This window comes from Balaenoptera acutorostrata, chromosome 4 (assembly GCF_949987535.1).
Source record: "Balaenoptera acutorostrata chromosome 4, mBalAcu1.1, whole genome shotgun sequence".
NCBI lineage: Eukaryota > Metazoa > Chordata > Mammalia > Artiodactyla > Balaenopteridae > Balaenoptera > Balaenoptera acutorostrata.
In genome coordinates, this window is record NC_080067.1 from 70,612,944 (window position 1) to 70,635,940 (window position 22,997).

Genomic DNA, 22,997 nt, shown 5'->3' on the forward strand with positions numbered 1-22,997 from the left:
AGTACAGGTTTCTGGTAACTGACTGTACTGCTGAACTGAATGAATAAGCATTTTCAGAACTCTAATGAAAAACTGATGAACTCATAAAAGTGCTAACAAAAGATCAAGATGAAAAAAAAGAAATTAATTACATGGGACTGAGTGAACTGATGAGGATGAGTATAATTTTTGTGACTTTCTGTCTGAATTAAAAAAAAAAAAAAAATCCCACAAGGACTTAGAGGAAAAGAATATACAAATCAATTTTCACTGCAAAGTAAAGGAGCTGTTACAGTGGAGGATTACTGGACTGAATGTCAATGTTATGACATAGTATAAGTGTGTTTCATGTTTGGTAAAAAAAAAAAAAAAAAAAAAAAAATTTAATGAACTGAATGAAAATAGAAACACAACATATCAAAACTTGTGAGATGCAGTTGAAGCAATCCTAAGGGAAGATGTATAACTTCAAATGATTATATTAGAAAAAAATCAAATCAATAATTTAAACTTGCATACTAAAAAGCTAAAAAAGTTGAGACACTTAAACCTAAAGTAAGTGAAAGAATGAAAAAATAGAAATAAAAGCAAAAATCAATCAAATAAACAATGTACAAATAATGGAGAAAATAAATTAAACCAAAAGAAGATTCTTTAAATGTCACACCATGGGCTACAGGTAGAAGCCCAGAGGTGGGAATAGCTTATAAAGGAGGTCTGTTCAACAGAATATATACTGACTGCAGAGGTGCCACTTTGGTGTGTTATCATCTTGAATAGCTTGTTGTGACCAACATTTCAATAAAACTAATAACTTCTATCTAAACTCATCAAAGACACAAGGGAAAAGACACAAATTATCATCAAGAATGAAACAAGGGACATTATTACAGAGTCTACAGTCACTAAAAGGATAATAAGGACTATTAAGAACAACCTACTGCCAATAAATTCAACATCTGATATGAAATGGAAGAACCCTTTGGAAAAAAACAACAACAACAAATGACCAAAAATGACTTAAGAGAACATAGAAATTCTAAATAGTCCCATATCTATTAAAAACAATTGGATTTCTTATAAACGATATTCCACAAAGAAGAATCTCAACCCAGGTGACTTCTCTGGTGAATTCTTTCAAACATCTAAGGAAGAAAAAAGAACAGTTCTGTACGATATATTTCAGAAAATAGGGAAGGCAATAATACATTGTTCTTCCACCAAACAAAGACATTAAAAGAAAACACCAGCAGCATTGTTCTGATCCTGTCTGCTTAACAGAGCCTTATGGTATCTTCAGTTCCAAGAGCAATAAAAAACATGTACCCATAAAAATGCTTAAACATGTACCATAAAAATGTATACAGATCTTTAAAGAATATTTATTTATACCAAATAAAAACTGGTAACAATCTAGATATACATTAGCAAGAGAAGAGAATAAACAAATTGTGCTACACACACATGGTGGAATATTACTCAGAAACAAAAAGGAATAAATTACAGATAGATGCAACAACATGGATTAATCCAAAAAAATTATACTGAGTAAAAGGAGCCAGACACAAAAGAGTATATTTATATATTCTATTTTTTTTTTATATATTCTATTTTTATAAAAATTTAGAATATGTAAAACTAACCAATAATTGTAAAAAGCAGGTCAATGGTTACCTGAGGCCAGTTGTGAAGGTGGATGAAGGAACTTACTTGGTGGTGGAAATAGTCTATTTCTTAATAGGGGTAAAGTTTCAAATGTATATACTCCTGTCAAAAACTCATCAAACTATATGGTTAAAATGGCTACATTTTATCACACAGAAATTATATCTCAATAGAATTGAATTGAAAAAAATAAGTCAGAGAAATAGGTAGAGATGAAGACATTAGGGAGAATGCTATCAAGGTTGTCCCTCATGTTTCAATCAGAGCAACTTTATGGATGGTGGTTCCCCTCACTATTGTGGAAAGAAATGCTGGAACAGAACCAGGTTTGAGGGAAGAAGTGTTAATAGAACAGTACTGAAATGTTGAGTTAAAGGTGCCTATGGTAGTGGTGCTCTATAAGCCATTTTTCAGGGGGAGAGGGAATACATGGGGAGCCCTGACTTGTAGCATTTTCTGATCTTCATGGTGTAGATACTTCCATCACATCTGATTTCAAGCTACCAACTGTTTAATAACCAGCTTAAAAAATCTTGGAAGCTTAACAATCTTTCGTGACCCAGAAGGAGCCAGCTCCAGCAAGCCACTGCCTATGAATCATCAAAACAAATATGTGAAGCAAGAAACTGTATCAATCGAGGGGTTCTTTCTAGAAATATAGGGGAAAAGTGTAGTCATCAGTGAATAGATGTTAATAAAATCCAGGTATGTGGATGCAATTAGGGAAAAAATATAGAGGGGAAAGAAGAGATGCCTCGAATTTTACCTCAGGCATGTTATTTTTAAAGGTCAACTAGAAGAGAATGGGCAAGTAGAAGAAAGTGAAAAGTAAGAACCAGAGAGGCAGGAGGAAAAACAGGATGGTATTTTGTCATCCACCCAAGCCAAGGTAAGGAGCTGAGAAATGGTTAGCAGTGTTAAATTCAGCTAAGTTAAGTAAAATGAAGACTAACATTTGGGGGTATGGGGCTTATGGTAACCTTTGAGAATGCAGTTTCAGTGGAGTTTTGGAAGTTGAATGGGCCACAGGCAGATGCCTTCATCTAGAAGCCAGAGGGGGGAGTAGCTCGTAAAGAAGTCTGCTCAGTGGAATATATACTGGCTGAAGAAGTCCATAGCTGCAGACTGCCACTTTGGTGTGTCATCACCCTGATCGACTGCCATGACCCACATTAAATACTCTAACCAGGGACAGAGGTGTCTTGACATCCAAGCTGACATTCCTAGGCCTAAACTTATACCACACACACATACATACACACACCTAGAGACATGTACAGACACCTAAATATGTGTAAAAAACAAACACTATGGTGTACTACAGAATATAAAAGTAATAGATTTTTAAAATATAAAGCATGAAATTTCAAAGAAATTTTATGTTTGCATCATGTTACTTTAAATTTCTAGGCCTCCTTCAACTCCTGCCCTCAACTCCACACTTATTCCCACCCCTGTGTGGGGTGTCTATATTCATTCTCCTCAGCCATGGGGACATTTGGATGAACAAGTTTGATAGGCTGAGAGAAGGCATGTGCCTACAGGTGCCAAGAATCAGGAGGTGATTTCCAGTGCTGGAATCTCTTTGACTTCTGGGCACCACCTATCCCTGAGGAACCTGGAGGACTGTTGATTAGGGTCCTTCCCAGCAGAATATGTCAACCTTGTGGTTTGACACTTTCATTTACCACCCTTCACGTCATCCTATCCATCTGCCACAACTTCTGTCCACACCAGGCCCACAAACAGCCCATGGTCCATTGCATACCCTACAACTCAGACCCGGGGACCACAGAGAGGGTCACGATGTCCACAAACATGTAGACAAGGAACTTTCCACAAACATGTAGACAAGGAACTTCCAAGTTCTTACTGATGCCAGCACTGGCTTCAGTGCCTAGGTCACCAGGAGAGAATGGATATGGGATAAGGCCTTGACAGCCTTCCCATACTTCTGTGCAACTCGGAGCTTATCGAGGGCTTCTCAGAACAGCTAATGGAACATCGGCCCTGCTTTATAGACAGAGGTTTTACATATAGACTCTGGGCTGTGCACACTTCTTTGTTTTAAACATCACATGTTCTCTGTATGAGAAGATACCCCTGGAATTGAGTGTGGCTATGTGTGACGGCTCTGGCTCCAGCTCTCTGAAACCTTCGCCAGCTAGGCTACCCTCTAGGTCTCCTACCAGGAGAAAGAAATTTGGACTGAAGGGTCATGGAAGGTTTGGGAGGAAGGTCTGCCCTACATTCTAGGAAGTTGACTCGGTGGCTCTGTGGAGGGCAGATGAGAGAGAATAAAGATTAGAGGTTGGCGGAACAATTGAGATTTTTCTTTAATGAGTCAGTGGTTCTCAATAGGGGTGATACTGCTCCTGAGACATGTTTTGAAATTTTGTGGGATCTTATGATTTGCTACTAGTGTTTAGTAAACAGGAGTCAAGAATGATAGGCATCGAACGCAGAGCGGTTTGGTCGTTCGTCGGAGGAGCTTCTTCCATTAGTTCGGCGACTGCGGTTCTTCATTGGGCAGCAGGAGCGGCGCGGCCGTCGGAGAAGCAGCGTAAAACTTCGGCACTGGGTGAAAGAAAATGGCCCGAACCAAGCAGACTGTTCCTAAGTCCACGGGTGGCAAAGCGCCCCGCAAACAGCTGGCCACTAAAGCGCCCAGGAAAAGCGCCCCCTCTACCGGCGGGATGAGAAAACCTCATCGCTACAGGCCCGGGACCGTTGCGCTTCGAGAAATACGTCGTTACCAGAAATCCACCGAGCTTCTGATCCGGAAGCTGCCTTTCCAGAGGTTGGTGAGGGAGATCGCCCAGGATTTCAAAACCGACTTCAAGTTCCAGAGTGCTGCCATTGGTGCGCTTCAGGAGGCTAGTGAAGCGTACCTGGTGGGTTTATTTGAAGATACTAATCTGTGTGCCATCCACGCTAAGAGAGTCACCATCACGCCCAAAGACATCCAGTCGGCTCGCCGGATACGGGGAGAGAGAGCTTAAGTGAAGGCAGTTTTTATGGTGTTTTGTAGTAAATTCTGTAAAATACTTTGGTTTACTTTGTGACTTCTTCTGTAAGAAACTGTTTGTAATATGCTGCATTTGTACTTAAGTCATTCCATCTTTCACTCAGGATGAATGCGAAAAGTGACTGACTGTTCACAGACCTCAGTGATGTGAGCACTGTTGCTCAGGAGTGACAAGTTGCTAATGTGCAGAAGGGATGGGTGATACTTCTTGCTTCTCATGATGCATGTTTCTGTATGTTAATGACTTGTTGGGTAGCTATTAAGGTACTAGAATTGATAAATGTGTACAGGGTCCTTCTGCAATAAAACTGGTTATGACTTGATCCAAGTGTTTAACAATTGGGGCTGTTAAGTCTGACCATACATCACTGTGATAGAATGTGGGCTTTTTCAAGGGTGAAGATACAAGTCTTAACCACAGTGTAACTTACAGTTTCCTTATTTAAAAAAAAAAAGTAAACCTGGCAGCTATAGAATACACTATGTGCATTTATAATTGCTATTTTATATATTGCAGTGTCAACATTTTTAAATTAAATGTTTTACATTCAAAAAAAAAAAATGATAGGTATCTAGGCAGTTTAGGCCAAACAACTAAAAATTGTTCTGAATTCCACATAAAAAACTGAATATTCCTTTCTATAATAGTCTGGACCTGGCATTTAACACTGTTTTACCAATATACACACTACTAATGATATTTGAGTCCTAATACAACACACCTGTACTGGTCTGCATTTATAACTATGATGCTCAAATTATGAAGAGGTGCAAGCATTTGACTGCTTGATCACACACACTAGTTTACTGAAATATGTTATTATTTTGTTATAAACTACTTTCCTTTATTTCTCTATGTGTTAAAGTCAGGGTATTATTTTGTTGTTTGTGGAATGATATATTTTGATAGATTATATTATCTATAATTTTAATTTCCATATACTAAACAGTCATCATGAATATTTTTAATTTTTATTTATTTTTTAGGAAAGAAAGCATTAGATCTAACAGTGTTGAAAATGACTGGTTTAGATGATAAATATTGAGAGCCTAGGCAAAGCCCTGTGGGAAAAAGAAAGTCACTATGGATATAGAACTAACAGAATTTGGAAAATGATTTGATTCAGTGGATTAAAATTAAGCTCTGTTTCAACTTTCTCTTCTGCAGGGTAAATAAACTAAATAAACCCAGAGCCATCATTCAACTTGGCCTGCTTCACAAACCTTGCATTATCTTGGTTGCTGTCTCCAGAATCACTTCCCTGAGTCTCAAAATGGTATTCAGTTCTATATCGCCAAAAGAAGCTTAAATATATTGAAATGAGGAGCCAAGACTCCCAACCCCCAAACAAATAAGCCACGTACTAGCTCACAGATCTGACCATGGACATTAATACACACATGTAGCAGACACTGTCAGTAGCCTGAAAATACTCCCTCATCTTCTGTATCTGCTGAGTGACTTGCAACTGTCAGCACTTGCATTTCTTTGATTAAGAGGCTTCTTTGGCCACTGAAGCCTGTTTTGCCCAATGAAGGAGGCTGGAAGGGCTAGAATGAATGCATCTCCCTATTCCCTAAACAGCCCTCAAACAATAACTGGCTGCAGTTGGTGTATAAATAACCCAGCTACCCAGTCCCTTTTGTGCAGTAACTCTAAGGTGTGTGTCCCATGTTGACCCCCCAGAGTTTCCCCAATAGGATAAATCTCCAGTCACCCACAGTTGTAACTGACTTGATAACACACCCCATATTGACTACCTTTTTTGGCGTATTTCCTTCTTCCTCTCCTGGTGTTTATTTTCCCTCCCCATCAAACTACTTTGCTATCATATTCTTGTCTGAGTGTCAGCTTCTGGGAAACCCAAACCAAAACAACCTGTTATCTATTGCACTGGGGACCTCTTGTAGTTGATGGATGTAGTCAAAGAGCACAGACCCAGGAGACAGGCCTGGGTCTAAGCCCAACCTGTACCAACTCACCATCTTACTTCAGGCATTTTAACTCTCTTTCTCTGCTTCAGTTTCCTTACCTTTAAATTAAAGGATTTTGACTACATTAACATTTCCCAGAATGTGTTCATTGGAAGAACATTCCATTTTTGGAATGTTAATAGTTGTTATGGGGAAAAGGTGAAAGAGGAAAGAAGATTCCTGCTCTGTTATACACAGCAGTCTCTATCTACTTCCCAGGATGATGCTGAAGTGGACGTGGAGTGCCTGGCTAAGTGTCTGACACATAGTAGGTGTGAAAAAATAGTGATTGATTTCAAATCCAAAGCAGTTAGCTCATGCTCATATAGAATACATCATCAGTAGGCAGTGATTCTTAACCTGAAGTTCATGTACTCTTTGAAATTGTAATAAAAATTGTACACTCTGTGCTCCTGTACCTTTTTCTGGGGTGAATCTCTCAGATTTAATTGGATTTTTAGACTCGCTAAAAGATTAAGCCTTAAGCCATGTTGTCTTAAGCCATCTGGTCTTATCAGTTGTTTTAAAACATAGAAGGAAATCATTACTTCCTAGTTTTAATGATCAAACAACAAACACCTATTAATCATCTTATCTCCCTTTTAGGGGAACACTCCAAGTCTTTGTGCAGTGGTCTCTCATTAAAATTTCTGAGATATGAATTCAAAATGCATAAGTGATGTACAAATATGAGAATTCAGTTGATATAACAAAAAAAACCAATGGATTAAAAAAAATCCTGGGTTCCACTGGGAATTGTATTTGTATTTGAATAGAAATAATTTTTTTAAAAAAAATTCTGGCTACTTTGATGGATATATGCTGTATGTTAGAATGGGGTGGGATAGTCCCTAAATGGATTGGGCTATTGTTGAATATTTCCCCTCCACTCTCCTTTGTCAGAGCAACAGGCAGATCACAGGTCTTGGATTCAAATGTTTTGCTCACCATCAGACCATTCATTGGATTAATGTGTCCCGGGAAAGGTGCTTATTGTATCTATCTGTGATTCCTCAATAACTTGCACGGTCCTTTCCCATTTGTAAGAACCTTAGCAAAGGTTATCCAGGCTGTTGGGAGATTTGCTGTCACCTCAAACCATGAGCTGTGTGCTCTCTCTGAGATGAGTCAACTGCAGGGAGAATGGAACCAACCACTAGAAGTGTTTCTGGCTCCAATTTTCTGAATGTTTGTCTCCTTGTGGAGCTTAATCTTTGGTTGTTATTGACAACTGCTGTGACCACATTTGAGAGTGTGTGCAAGGAACTGTGTGGAGAAGTATGGGGAGGTGGAGAGAAGACAAATTGGCAGGAATTATTTTAAAAGATGCCTGTTTTCCCAGTTACTTAAGTTTACCTGGTTTTGTCGACATCAAGAGAGGTGTAATTTTCCAGTTTTTAAAAAACAAGTTATGCCTCAGTAGAAAGTAAATGTGTTATCATGGGTAAAAGGAAAATATATTGTCAAAATAATTGCTGTGGGAGATAGAATCCGGTTTCAGGAAACTTTTTTCAGTTTCTTACAGGCAGAGAATAGTCTTATTAGAACAAACCAACCAACATCATTGGTACAATGGCTTCTGCTCTACTTTCTTTTTATCAGTTAAAGTTTCTAGTTTGGTGTGTCTTCACCTTTTTTGTGAATATGAGGACCCTGTTTAATACATTTTTTAAAATTGAGAACCTTAAAAGCTGGAAGTTGTACTTTTAGTAACTGTTAAAGAGAGAAAATATACAACAGTGTTCCAGTTATCTATTGCTACTTAACAAACCACCTCAAATCTAGTGGCTTAAAATAACATTGGTCTGTTTGGCTCATAAATTGGCATTTGGGCAGGGATTGGAAGGGACAGCTCACCTCTGCTCTGCACGGGGAGCTGAGGCAGCTTACAGACTGGGGGTCAGAACCACTGGAGGCCACAGGAACTCACACGACCAGAGGTCGATAGTGACTATAGGACCTCAGCTGGGGCCATCATCCACAAAACCTATACGTGGCCTCTACCTGTGGTCTCTTTGCTTTCTCATGGCATGGTGATTGAATTACAAAAGAAAGTGTCCCAAGAGGACCAGGTGTCACCTGTATTGCCTTTTAGGACCTTGGCTCAAAAGTCACATAGCTCATTTCTGCTCCAGTAACAAGCCCACCCAAACTTAATGGGTACGGTGTCAACACTGAATTCTAGGAAGAATGTATGGATCAGAGATATTGTTGTAGCCATTTGGAAAAATATGAGACTCCACAAGGAGCAAAATGCTCACAATTTCAGTAATGCTTTTAAATGAACGCATGAGCCTATCGCCCCTGGCAATGATGCCTCAGGGTCTAGGGATTTCTTACTATAATTGGGCACCTCTGCTCCAGAATAGATACATGTAAAACACACTCTAATGGGGTCAAAGCAGTTGGCCACAGCTTGAGACCCTGACTATACCATGTTTCCATCCATGGAGGATGAAACTCCTTGGTCTCTACTGTGCATACCTTCCAGCCCACTCCATGTTCTGTTCATTCTGCTCTTCATTTAATCATTCTCCTATGTGTAGCTTATTCCTCATTCAGCCAACAGCATTTTTTAAATATAAAAATACATACCTATTCACAAAGTAACCCACTTCACAAACTAACTCTGGCTCGATTTGCCTACAGAAATAACAACAATAACATAAGCAGCTACAATTCTGAACACTTAAATGCCAGACACTGAGCTGAGTGCTTTACAGACATTAACTAAATTAACCATCATTGATATAATAAGGCAGTTCTGACATTATCCTATTTTTTTAATTAAAAGAAAAAAACCCTGAAGTTTATAATAAACTTACCCCAAATCTCAGTTAGTAAATTACAGATAAGTTCTCACAAAGATCTTGCTTTTCATCATTAGGAATGCTATGGGTTCCTGTACAGGATAGGCTGATCTATTTAACGTAACATTCACGGACTTTCCAGAGCTGGACCTTATTTTTCTAGTTTCACATGGTAACAGTTTTCTTTCACACCCATACAACTTATACAACAGTCATCTAGTATTCCTAACTATACACACACTTTTTTTCTTTGTTCATTTGCTTAATGTGTCTTTCTACTCTCCAACCAGCAAAACAGAAATTTCCTGCTTAAACGCCATCTTCTCTAGGAAGTCTTTCCTGATTTCTTCAGTTAAATGTCCCCTCCTCTGAATTATTATGACACTCAGTACGTTTCTCTACTAAAACTCCCCTGATGTCATCGAACTTATCTGTCTGACTATCTTTTCCAGAAGGTAATGAGGCCTAGGGTGTGCTGTTTATCTGCGAAGTCTCAAAGACTAACACAGCACTTTGTACCAAGCAGTCACATATTCTGTATGTTGGAACTTCAACTTCCTGCCCTGATGGTGGAACAGATACTACATTAGCCCTCTTTTGGTAAATTAGTATAAACCTAGACTAATTATATAAAATAACTGTTTTCTGATGTTGAACCAAAGGCAGTGCAGGACTGTGATCTCTGAGAGGTAGGAAACAAACAAGATAATCCCCAATATTGTAATGGCTTTCTGTTTTAAGGCACTTTCCAGACCGTAGTACAGAGAAGGGGAGGCAAAACAGAGCACAGTTGCTTAGCAGAGCTAAAATGATAGAGATTAGAATTTGGGGTTACTGAAGCATCTAGAATTTCTGGGACAGGGTAAGAGGGGGAAGGAAGCTATGTACAGAAGGAGTTCTAAAAATGTGCTTAGTGGCTCGGAAGATGGCGGAAGAGTAAGACGCGGAGATCACCTTCCTTCCCACAGATACAGTAGAAATACATCTACACGTGGAACTGCTCCTACAGAACACCCACTGAACGCTGGCAGAAAACGTCCGACCTCCAAAAAGGCAAGAAACTCCCCCCGTACTTGGGTAGGGCAAAAGAAAAAAGAAATAACAGAGACAAAAGAATAGGGACGGCACCTGCACCAGTGGGAGGGAGCTGTGAAGGAGGAAAGGTTTCCACGCACTAGGAAGCCCCTTCGTGGGCGGAGACTGCGGGTGGCGGAGGGGGGAAGCTTTGGAGCCACGGAGGAGAGCGCAGCCACAGGGGTGCGGAGAGCAAAGCGGAGAGGTTCCCGCACAGAGGCTCGGCGCCGAGCAGCACTCACCAGCCCGAGAGGCTTGTCTGCTCAGCCGCCGGGGCGGGCGGGGCTGGGAGCTGAGGCTCGGGCTTCGGTTGGATCGCAGGGAGAGGACTGGGGCTGGCGGCGTGAACACAGCCTGAAGGGGTTAGTGCACCACAGCTAGCCAGGAGGGAGTCCGGGAAAAAGTCTGCAGCTGCCGAAGAGGCAAGAGACTTTTTCTTCCCTCTTTGTTTCCTGGTGCGCGAGGAGAGGGGATTCAGAGCACCGCCTAAACGAACTTCAGAGACTGGCGCGAGCCGCAGCTATCAGCGCGGACCCCACAGCAACAGGGGCGCAGAGGGAAAAACGGAGAGACTCCCGCACAGAGGCTCGGCGCCGAGCAGCGCTCACCAGCCCGAGAGGCTTGTCTGCTCACCCGCCGGGGCGGGCGGGGCTGGGAGCTGAGGCTCGGCTTCGGTCGGATCGCAGGGAGAGGACTGGGGCTGGCGGCGTGAACACAGCCTGAAGGGGTTGGCGCACCACAGCTAGCCGGGAGGGAGACCGGGAAAAGGTCTGCAGCTGCCGAAGAGGCAAGAGACTTTTTCTTGCCTCTTAGTTTCGCTGCGCGCAAGGAGAGGGGATTCAGAGCGCCGCCTAAACGAACTCCAGAGAAGGGCGCGAGCCGCGGCGATCAGCGCGGACCCCAGAGACGGGCGTGAGACGCTGGGGCTGCTGCTGCCGCCTCCAAAAAGCCTGTGTGTGAGCACAGGTCACTCTCCACACCGCCCCTCCCGGTAGCCTGTGCAGCCCGCCACTGCCAGGGTCCCGGGACCCGGGGACAACATCCCCGGGAGAACGCACTGCGCGCCTCAGGCTGGTGCAACGTCACGCCGGCCTCGGCCGCCGCAGGCTCGCCCCGCCTCCTCTGTACCCCTCCCTCCCCGCGGCCTGGGTGAGCCAGAGCCCCCGAAGCAGCTGCTCCTTTAACCCCGTCCTGTCTGGGCGGGGAACAGACGCCCTCAGGCGACCTACACGCAGAGGCGGGTCCAAATCCAAAGCGGAACCCCAGGAGCTGTGCGAACAGGGAAGAGAAGGGGAAATCTCTCCCAGCAGCCTCAGAAGCAGCGGATTAAAGCTCCACAAACAACTTGATGTGCCTGCATCTGCTCAACACCTGAATAGACAACGAATCATCCCAAATGCAGGAGGGGGACTCTGGGAGCAGGAGATATTAATTTTTCCCCTTTTCCTTTTTTTTTTTTGTGAGTGTATATGTATATGCTTCTGGGTGAGATTTTGTCTGTATAGCTTTGCTTTACAATAGCTTTATTTTACTTCACTATATTATAGCCTCTTTCTTTCTTTCTTTCTATTTTTTCTCCCTTTTACTCTGAGCCGTGTGGACGAAAGGCTCTTGGTGCTCCAGCCAGGCATCAGGGCCGTGCCTCTGAGGTGGGAGAGCCAACTTCAGAACACTGGTCCACAAGAGACCTCCCAGCTCCACGTAATACCAAACGGCAAAAATCTCCCAGAGATCTCCATCTCAACATCAAGACCCAGCTTCACCCAACGACCAGCAAGCTACAGTGCTGGACACCCTATGCCAAACAACTAGCTAGACAGGAACACAACCCCATCCATTAGCAGAGAGGCTGCCTAAAATCATAATAAGGCCACAAACTCCCCAAAATACACCACCAGACGTGGACGTGCCCACCAGAAAGACAAGATCTAGCCTCAGCCACCAGAACTCAGGCACTAGTTCCCTCCACCAGGAAGCCTACACAACCCACTGAACCAACCTTAGCCACTGGGGACAGATACCAAAAACAACGGGAACTACGAACCTGCAGCCTGTGAAAAGGAGACCCCAAACACAGTAAGATAGGCAAAATGAGACAACAGAAAAACACACAGCAGATGAAGGAGCAGGCTCAAAACACACTGGACTTAACAAATGAAGAGGAAATAGGTAGTCTACCTGAAAAAGAATTCAGAATAATGATAGTAAGGATGATCCAAAATCTTGGAAATAGAATAGACAAAATGCAAGAAACATTTAACAAGGATGTAGAAGAACTAAAGAAGAACTAAGCAATGATGAAGAACACAATAAATGAAATTAAAAATACTCTAGATGGGATCAATAGTAGAATAACTGAGGCAGAAGAAAGGATAAGTGACCTGGAAGATAAAATGGTGGAAATAACTACTACAGAGCAGGATAAAGAAAAAAGAATGAAAAGAACTGAGGACAGTCTCAGGGACCTCTGGGACAACATTAAACACTCCAACATTCGAATTATAGGGGTACCAGAAGAAGAAGAGAAAAAGAAAGGGACTGAGAAAATTTTTGAAGAGATTATAGTTGAAAACTTCCCTAATATGGGAAAGGAAATAGTTAATCAAGTCCTGGAAGCACAGAGAGTCCCATACAGGATAAACCCAAGGAGGAACACGCCGAGACACATATTAATCAAACTGTCAAAAATTAAATATAAGGAAAACATATTAAAGGCAGCAAGGGAAAAAAAACAAATAACACACAAGGGAATCCCCATAAGGTTAACATCTGATCTCTCAGCAGAAACTCTGCAAGCCAGAAGGGAGTGGCAGGATATACTTAAAGTGATGAAGGAGAAAAACCTACAACCAAGATTACTCTACCCAGCAAGGATCTCATTCAGATTCGATGGAGAAATTAAAACCTTTACAGACAAGCAAAAGCTGAGAGAGTTCAGCACCACCAAACCAGCTTTACAACAAATGCTAAAGGAAATTCTCTAGGCAAGAAACACAAGAGAAGGAAAACACCTACAATAACAAACCCAATACATTTAAGAAAATGGGAATAGGAACATACATATCGATAATTACCTTGAATGTAAATGGATTAAATGCTCCCACCAAAAGACACAGGCTGGCTGAATGGATACAAAAACAAGACCCATATATATGCTGTCTACAAGAGACCCACTTCAGACCTAGGGACACATACAGACTGAAAGTGAGGGGATGGAAAAAGATATTCCATGCAAATGGAAATCAAAAGAAAGCTGGAGTAGCAATTCTCATATCAGACAAAATAGACTTTAAAATAAAGACTATTACAAGAGACAAAGAAGGACACTATATAATGATCAAGGGATCGATCCAAGAGGAAGGTATAACAATTGTAAATATTTATGCACCCAACATAGGAGCACCTCAATACATAAGGCAAATACTAACAGCCATAAAAGGGGAAATTGACAGCAACACAATCATAGGAGGGGACTTTAACACCCCACTTTCACCAATGGACAGATCATCCAAAATGAAAATAAATAAGGAAACACAAGCTTTAAATGATACATTAAACAATATGGACTTAACTGATATTTATAGGACATTCCACCCAAAAACAACAGAATACACATTTTTCTCAAGTGCTCATGGAACATTCTCCAGGATAGATCATATCTTGGGTCACAAATCAAGCCTTGGTAAATTTAAGAAAATTGAAATCGTATCAAGTATCTTTTCCGACCACAACGCTATGAGACTAGATATCAATTACAGGAAAAGATCTGTAAAAAATACAAACACATGGAGGCTACACAATACATTACTTAATAACGAAGTGATTACTGAAGAAATCAAAGGGGAAATCAAAAAATACCTAGAAACAAATGACAATGGAGACACGACGACCCAAAAGCTATGGGACACAGCAAAAGCAGTGCTAAGAGGGAAGTTTATAGCAATACAAGCCTACCTCAAGAAACAGGAAACATCTCGAATAAACAACCTAACCTTGCACCTAAAGCAATTAGAGAAAGAAGAACAAAAAAACCCCAAAGCCAGCAGAAGGAAAGAAATTATAAAGATCAGGTCAGAAGTAAATGAAAAAGAAATGAAGGAAACAATAGCAAAAATCAGTGAAACTAAAAGCTGGTTCTTTGAGAAGATAAACAAAATTGATAAACCATTAGCCAGACTCATCAAGAGAAAAAGGGAGAAGACTCAGATCAATAGAATTAGAAATGAAAAAGGAGAAGTAACCACTGACACTGCAGAAATACAAAAGATCATGAGAGAGTACTACAAGCAACTCTATGCCAATAAAATGGACAACCTGGAAGAAATGGACAGATTCTTAGAAATGCACAAACTGCCGAGACTGAACCAGGAAGAAATAGAAAATATGAACAGACCAATCACAAGCACTGAAATTGAAACTGTGATTAAAAACCTTCCAACAAACAAAAGCCCAGGACCAGATGGCTTCACAGGTGAATTCTATCAAACATTTAGAGAAGAGCTAACACCTATCCTTCTCAAACTCTTCCAAAATATTGCAGAGGGAGGAACACTCCCAAACTCATTCTACGAGGCCACCATCACCCTGATACCAAAACCAGACAAAGATGTCACAAAGAAAGAAAAGTACAGGCCAATATCACTGATGAACATAGATGCAAAAATCCTCAACAAAATACTAGCAAACAGAATCCAACAGCACATTAAAAGGATCATACACCATGATCAAGTGGGGTTTATTCCAGGAATGCAAGGATTCTTCAATATACGCAAATCAATCAATGTGATACACCATATTAACAAATTGAAGGAGAAAAACCATATGATCATCTCAATAGATGCAGAGAAAGCTTTTGACAAAATTCAACACCCATTTATGATAAAAGCCCTGCAGAAAGTAGGCATAGAGGGAACTTTCCTCAACATAATAAAGGCCATATATGACAAACCCACAGCCAACATTGTCCTCAATGGTGAAAAACTGAAACCATTTCCACTAAGATCAGGAACAAGACAAGGTTGCCCACTCTCACCACTATTATTCAACATAGTTTTGGAAGTGTTAGCCACAGCAATCAGAGAAGACAAAGAAATAAAAGGAATCCAAATTGGAAAAGAAGAAGTAAAGCTGTCACTATTTGCAGATGACATGATACTATACATAGAGAATCCTAAAGATGCTACCAGAAAACTCCTAGAGCTAATCAATGAATTTGGTAAAGTAGCAGGATACAAAATTAATGCACAGAAATCTCTTGCATTTCTATACACTAATGACGAAAAATCTGAAAGTGAAATTAAGAAAACACTCCCATTTACCATTGCAACAAAAAGAATAAAATATCTAGGAATAAACCTACCTAAGGAGACAAAAGACCTGTATGCAGAAAATTATAAGACACTGATGAAAGAAATTAAAGATGATACAAATAGATGGAGAGATATACCATGTTCCTGGATTGGAAGAATCAACATTGTGAAAATGACTCTACTACCCAAAGCAATCTACAGATTCAATGCAATCCCTATCAAACTACCACTGGCATTTTTCACAGAACTAGAACAAAAAATTTCACAATTTGTATGGAAACACAAAAGACCCCGAATAACCAAAGCAATCTTGAGAACGAAAAATGGAGCTGGGGGAATCAGGCTCCCTGACTCAGACTATATTACAAAGCTTCAGTAATCAAGACAGTTTGGTATTGGCACAAAAACAGAAATATAGATCAATGGAACAGGATAGAAAGCCCAGAGATAAACCCACACACATATGGTCAACTTATCTTTGATAAAGGAGGCAAGCATATACAGTGGAGAAAAGACAGCCTCTTCAATAAGTGGTGCTGGGAAAATTGGACAGGAACATGTAAAAGTATGAAATTAGAACACTCCCTGACACCATGCACAAAAATAAACTCAAAATGGATTAAAGACCTAAGTGTAAGGGCAGACACTATCAAACTCTTAGAGGAAAACATAGGCAGAACACTCTATGACATACATCACAGCAAGATTCTTTTTGACCCAGCTCCCAGAGAAATGGAAATAAGAACACAAATAAACAAATGGGACCTAATGAAACTTAAAGCTTTTGCACAGCAAAGGAAACCATAAACAAGACCAAAAGACAACCCTCAGAATGGGAGAAAATATTTGCAAATGAAGCAACTGACAAAGGATTAATCTCCAAGATTTACAAGCAGCTCATGCAGCTCAATAACAAAAAAACGAACAACCCAATCCAAAAATGGGCAGAAGATCTAAATAGACATTTCTCCAAAGAAGATATACAGATGGCCTACAGACACATGAAAGAATGCTCAACATCATTAATCATTAGAGAAATGCAAATCAAAACTACAATGAGATATCATCTCACACCGGTCAGAATGGCCATCATCAAAAAATCTAGAAACAATAAATGCTGGAGAGGGTGTGGAGGAAAGGGAACACTCTTGCACTGTTGGTGGGAATGCAAATTGATACAGCCACTATGGAGAACAGTATGGAGGTTCCTTAAAAAACTACAAATAGAACTACCATACGACCCAGCAATCCCACTACTGGGCATATACCCTGAGAAAACCATAGGTCAAAAAGAGTCATGTACCAAAATGTTCATTGCAGCTCTATTTACAATAGCCAGGACATGGAAGCAACCTAAATGTCCATCGACAGATGAATGGATAAAGAAGATGTGGCACATATATACAATGGAATATTACTCAGCCATAAAAAGAAATGAAATGGAGGTATTTGTAATGAGGTGGATGGAGTTAGAGTCTGTCATACAGAGTGAAGTAAGTCAGAAAGAGAAAAACAAATACAGTATGCTAACACATATATATGGAATCTAAGGGAAAAAAAAAAAAAAAGGCCATGAAGAACCTAGTGGCAAGACGGGAATAAAGACACAGACCTACTAGAGAATGGACTTGAGGATATGGGGAGGGGGTGGGGTGAGATGTGACAGGGTAAGAGAGTGTCATGGACATATATACACTACCAAATGTAAAATAGATAACTAGTGGGAAGCAGCCGCATAGCACAGGGAGATCAGCTCGGTGCTTTGTGGCCGCCTAGGGGGGTGGGATGGGGAGGGTGGGAGGGGGGGAGATGCAAGAGGGAAGAGAGATGGGAACGTATTGTATATGTGTAGCTGATTCACTTTGTTGTAGAGCGGAAGCTAACACACTATTGAGGGGCAATTATACTTCAATAAAGATGTTTGAAAAAAAAAAAATGTGCTTAAGGATCCCCTTGAGTCTTTGGCTGAATACTAACCTGTGTATGTGCAGAGAAAAACTGCATGAAGCTAGAGTGAAAATATCTATCAGAGGAAACCAACTACTTTGAACTGTGAGTTAAACAAATACTAGATTTTGCATAAGGCTGAAAGATGTTTGCATTCTGACTAGCCACAGTAGAGACTTTGCTGAAAATCCCAGAAATTCAATAAAACCCATATAAAGGCAGCACGTTAGGAATAGAACTAGCCTAACCCTAGGGTAATAGTCATTCTAGACCAACTATTTAAAAGTCTCTAAAGAAAACTGGAAAGGACTATGTTGGTCCATGAGCAAATTAAATGCCTGCTGCAACAAAGCACTAAACTCTGTTATGAATAAAGATAAAATCCTTCAAAAATATAGTACCCATAATGTCAACCATACAATATAATTTACTAAGTATATAAATGAGCATAAATACCTGATGTATAATCAAAATAAAAATCAGAAAAATAGAATACAACCAAGAAATGGGAAAGATGATGAAATTTGCAAACAACTTTAAAACAGCTATTATAATTATATTCAAGAATTTAAAGGAAATATTAACATAATGAGTGAAGAATAGCTATTATAATTATATTCAAGAATTTAAAGGAAATATTAACATAATGAGTGAAGAATAGGAAATCTTCAGAAAGAGAAGGTTAAGATAAGCTTAATTCTAGAACAAAATGGAAGTTCTAGAATTAAAAGTTACATGATTTGAAATTTAAAAATTATGAGAGTAACATCAATCAGGCAATGCATAAGAAAGGCTAATAGGGAATACCCTGGCGGTCCAGTGGTTAGGACTCTGTGCTTTCACTGCTGAGGGTGTTGGTTTTGTCTCTGGTCAGGAAACTAAGATCCCACAAGCTATGTAATGCAGCCAAAAACAAAAAAACAAAAAACGCTAATAAACTTGAAGACAGACGATAGAGATTATGTAAATGGAAGCACATAAAATGCTGGGGGAAAGAAAAGTCTCAGGGACAATTGTCCTGTGATACAATATCAAGGGATCTATTGTAAATTTAAGTGACATGAAAAATATAAGCCCACAGATATAAGAAGCTCAGTGTACTTCAAGCAGGATAAACACACACACACCCCACACCACAGTCAGAGTGTACTGTAATCAAATCATTATAAACTGATTATGTGTTAAATAAATGGTAAAGAGAAACATCTTAAAAGCAGCTGGATGGAGTTGAGATGGGGAACATATTACCAACAGACAAAGGAACAACTATAAGAATTACCACTTGTTTCTCATCAGAAATAATTCAAACCAGAGAAAATTGGAACAACAGTCATGTCTTATAACTATTATTTCATAACATTTTTTAGTTGACAAAGTACTTTCCCACTCATGTTTTCGTGTAAGCTTTACAACATTACCCCATGAGACAAACAGGATTAGGATTATTCTTCTAATTTTACAGATGCAGAAAGTAGGCTCAGAGATGTGAATTTGCCCAACAGAGCTAGAACTAAATCCTGGTCTTCAAGGTACCCATTTTATCATCATTGTCATCACACTGACTGATACCTCACTTGGGTTGATCTCTGATATGCCTCTCCATGTGGGCTGACTTTCTGGGTTTGCCTTCTAATTAAAACAGCCATGACACAACAATAATCCCCATTCATTGCCAAATTCCAACTCCTAGTTTCCTGCCTTCCCAATTGTATGTTACAGCTCAGGACTCTGAGGAGCCTGAATGATCCCTTTAGCCCTTCCCAGGTAAGAAACACAAATGTGAAACCATGGTTTCTTTATCATAGCTCAGCTGCCTCCTTGAGTAGTTCATCTGATTCTGACATACCCCAAATTCTATGTCATACACCAAGCTGGGGCCACTGTAACCCAACCGTCCTCCCACACTAAAGCTTGGCCATCCTCTCATTGGTTCCTCCATGTCCCAGCTTCCAGCATGAAACAGAAAAGTTCCTATAAGAGTGACAGTAAAGTTAGTAACAGCAGATCATAGTTAAACTCCTCACATGTTTTCTGTGGGAAAGGAGCATCTTCCCTTGCCTGGTCTCATCCTCTAAATGCCCCATCGCCAATCACAAAATTGGATTCACTCAGTATGTGTCCCCTAGAATGCTTTTCAAGACAGAATGAAGTTGAGAGGGTGTGATGCACAGATTTTACCAACTCATAAATCTGGAAGGAAACTTTTCACTTTACAGACACATAATCCAAGATTCTGAGAGAGAAGGTGGCTTGTAGATGGTCACCCAGTGAGCTGGCAGCAGGACTAGGACAAAGACTCTTTCAATTGCTCCCATAGTGTCTCTCCTTTCTCAGGTAAGTTCCAAGATGAGGACGCAATGATTCTGGTTGAGAGATTTCCTCTTAGATGAAGTTTGGATTGAAAGAGGAGAGAACTAGCTGCCCTCTGGTTGAACAGGCTCTATCTCCCAAGAGAAGACCCTACATTTATGTACTCCTGAGGTTTCATTCCTTTGAGGAGGTCTCACTGCATGCTTCTCATCAGCCACCCATTGTTTTCCCTTGGAAATATATTTGCTGTGTTCCTTTATATTTGCTTGGAATGTGGTTCTCACATATGCAGCTAAACCCTGAAGAATTTGCTGATTCAATCTCTAATTGATCTTTTGCAAGTGTTTTCTACTTCAGAGCCCTCTTCACTCCAATGAGGGTGATGATAGGAAATTTAGAAGGAGTAAACTCAGTCGTGGGAGCTTCACTGCATTTCTTTAAAAAAGAAAATCAGCACAACCTTTGACAAGCATGTCCCAAGGTTTAATTTCCCCTTAGAATGTCAGAGAAAGTCAGTGTAATGAGCATACATGAAGCCTGTGGCCTTTCTTATAAGGAAATTTCAAGAGGGCCTACCAGCTTCTGGAAGGAAGCAGCACTTTGCTATGTGGCCAAACATACCCCTTGGCATTTCAAGAATCCTTTCTGAAGGGAGGGGAGAGACAGTTCATCTCAGCAACAGATCTGCTGCAGGCAGTGAGACCAACGGGGAGCTGGAATGGTGCTTACCGCTGTTATTAGTATTGCTGTTGTCATTATTATGATCATGCTGCAAATTCACTTAATGGTAACAACAGGGTCTGGCCCCAAAAAGAGATTCTAAAAAGATGTCATCTCTGCCCAGAAGCCTCATTTTTTAGCCAGATATTTTTCCAGTAATCCATTCTCATAGTCCTCTGGTGCTTGTTGTGGATATGTGTCTGCGTGCTCTGACCAGCCTGGCTAGATTCATGTTGATAAACTATGCACACAGAGGAACTGCCTAGCTCACATACACTTTACTGCTGCTTTTGATAAACCAGAGCCTCTTTTTAAGATAATGAGATTTATTGACATAATTATGCATATACTGCTGTCTTCTCAAATAGGATTTAGAGAACATAATAAGATGCCTGGTGTTGGAAGTGACCTCAGAGAGAAAACTACATAGTGCTCGAATTCTACCCTTCAATCTCTTGCCCATTCTTGAATACTCCTGATGTTGGAGAACTCAGCACCTCTTAAAGCAGTCCATTACTTTCTTAGAGAGTTCTGATAGAAAGTTCCTCCCTACATTAGGCATCTGCTAGTCACTTTCTCCTTTCAGAGAGCAGCATTCTCTGTACAGCAAAGCAGAGGTTTCTCCTTCTCTTTGCTCATGGCTCTGCCCTCTCTGGAGGGCTCCCTGCACTGGGGAGCTCTCTTACTGCTCTGGCTTCTCTATGGTTGCCCTTCAGTTCCCCTGGGTGTCATCTGGAGTTCATGCTCCAGTAAACAGGCTGACGCTTAATACGTCTCCCCAAAGCTTAGTGGCTTAAAACAAGATAGGATCATTATTTGTTATGATTCTGAGTGTTGGCTGGGGAGTTGCTCTGCTGGCACCTCCTGGGCTCCCATGGCTGGGCTGGAAGGGGCAAGTTGGCATCACTCTTGTGTCTGACCGTTGGTGCTGTCAGTGGCCTGGGACTCCTCAGTTCTCCACATGGCCACTCTTTCTTCACTAGGATAAACTGGGTTCTTAAGTGGTGGTCTCAGACAGTCTTCCAGGGGGTGAAAGGCCTAATCTTGAAAATAGCACATTATTTCTGCCACATTTCTATTGGTCAGAGCAAATCACAAAGGCAGCCCAGATGCAGGATGGGCAAACAGGCTCCGCCTCTTGATAGGCTGTGGCATGTTCTTCAGTCTACCAGCCCTCTTTCTGCTGGAACACACACAAGGTACATGTACAGAAGGTAGAAAGGAGAGCTGGAGCACGAGGGCTTTCCCTTTCTCTCCTGACACTCTGTTCCTTCATTTTCTCAAGACCAGTATCTCTGGGTATATGGTTACACAAAAATTTATTTTATAAAGGGTTTCAATGATTTGGGAAGATAATTAGTATAGAGAAAGGAACAAAGTATAATTGCAGCAAATTTGAATATTGCCTTAAATCTCAAAAATGAAGGATCTTAAAGACTTGTGAAGAGAGCTTCTGTGGTCACTTTACAGACTTTCATTCTGGATCCTTTATTTCAGGTTCAAGAGTTTCCTCTTCCCTCATATCAAGTGTCTCATGGTTCCAAGGTTGATATCCAAAAATTTCCACCTTCACTCCACTTCCTTTTAGGAAACCTTACTTCTTTTTGAAGGATGAGATTTCCCCCCCTAGATTCTTTGCCCTTTCCTCATATAAAATGACTTAAGTTTTAATCCTATGGTCTTAGCACCCCAAACCCTCACTACAGTTGGTCATCAGCCAAATTTCATAGACAGGCAGTCACATGATGGATGCTGGTTCCCTGGGGAAGTTGAGTGTGGAGTAGCCTTTTGGAGTTTCCTTTTTTACCTCCCCTTGTGAAGGCTGAGGCTGGCAGTTCCTGTTGACAGGGGTCTACTGAAATAAGATCAGATCCCAAGAACAAACATCAGTTGTGTGTGTGTGTGTGTGTGTGTGTGTGCGTGCGCACACATGCATGAGTGTGTTTGTGGGGAGACTGGGGATGGTTTGAGTAGAGTGGTCTTTTCTCAATTAAAAATGGAGTTCTCTATAACACAGGAAACTAATTCAATATTCTGTGATAAACCATAATGTAAAAGAATACGAAAAAGAATATATATACATATATATGTATATAAAACTGAATCACTTTGCTGTACACCAGAAACTAGCAAAACACTGTAAATCAACTATACTTCAATTAAAAAAAAACACCATTAAGT

General features: G+C 40.7%; 1 protein-coding gene across 1 annotated transcript; it reads left to right on the forward strand.

The window, feature by feature from the left end:
* The first annotated feature begins 4,152 nt into the window (after nt 1–4,152).
* Nucleotides 4,153–5,234, forward strand: LOC103010562 (histone H3.3A-like). Its single transcript, XM_007195234.2, has one exon. The coding sequence runs from the start codon at nt 4,236–4,238 to the stop codon at nt 4,644–4,646; it is 411 nt and encodes a 136-aa protein (XP_007195296.2). The 5' UTR covers nt 4,153–4,235; the 3' UTR covers nt 4,647–5,234.
* Nucleotides 5,235–22,997: the final 17,763 nt, after the last annotated feature.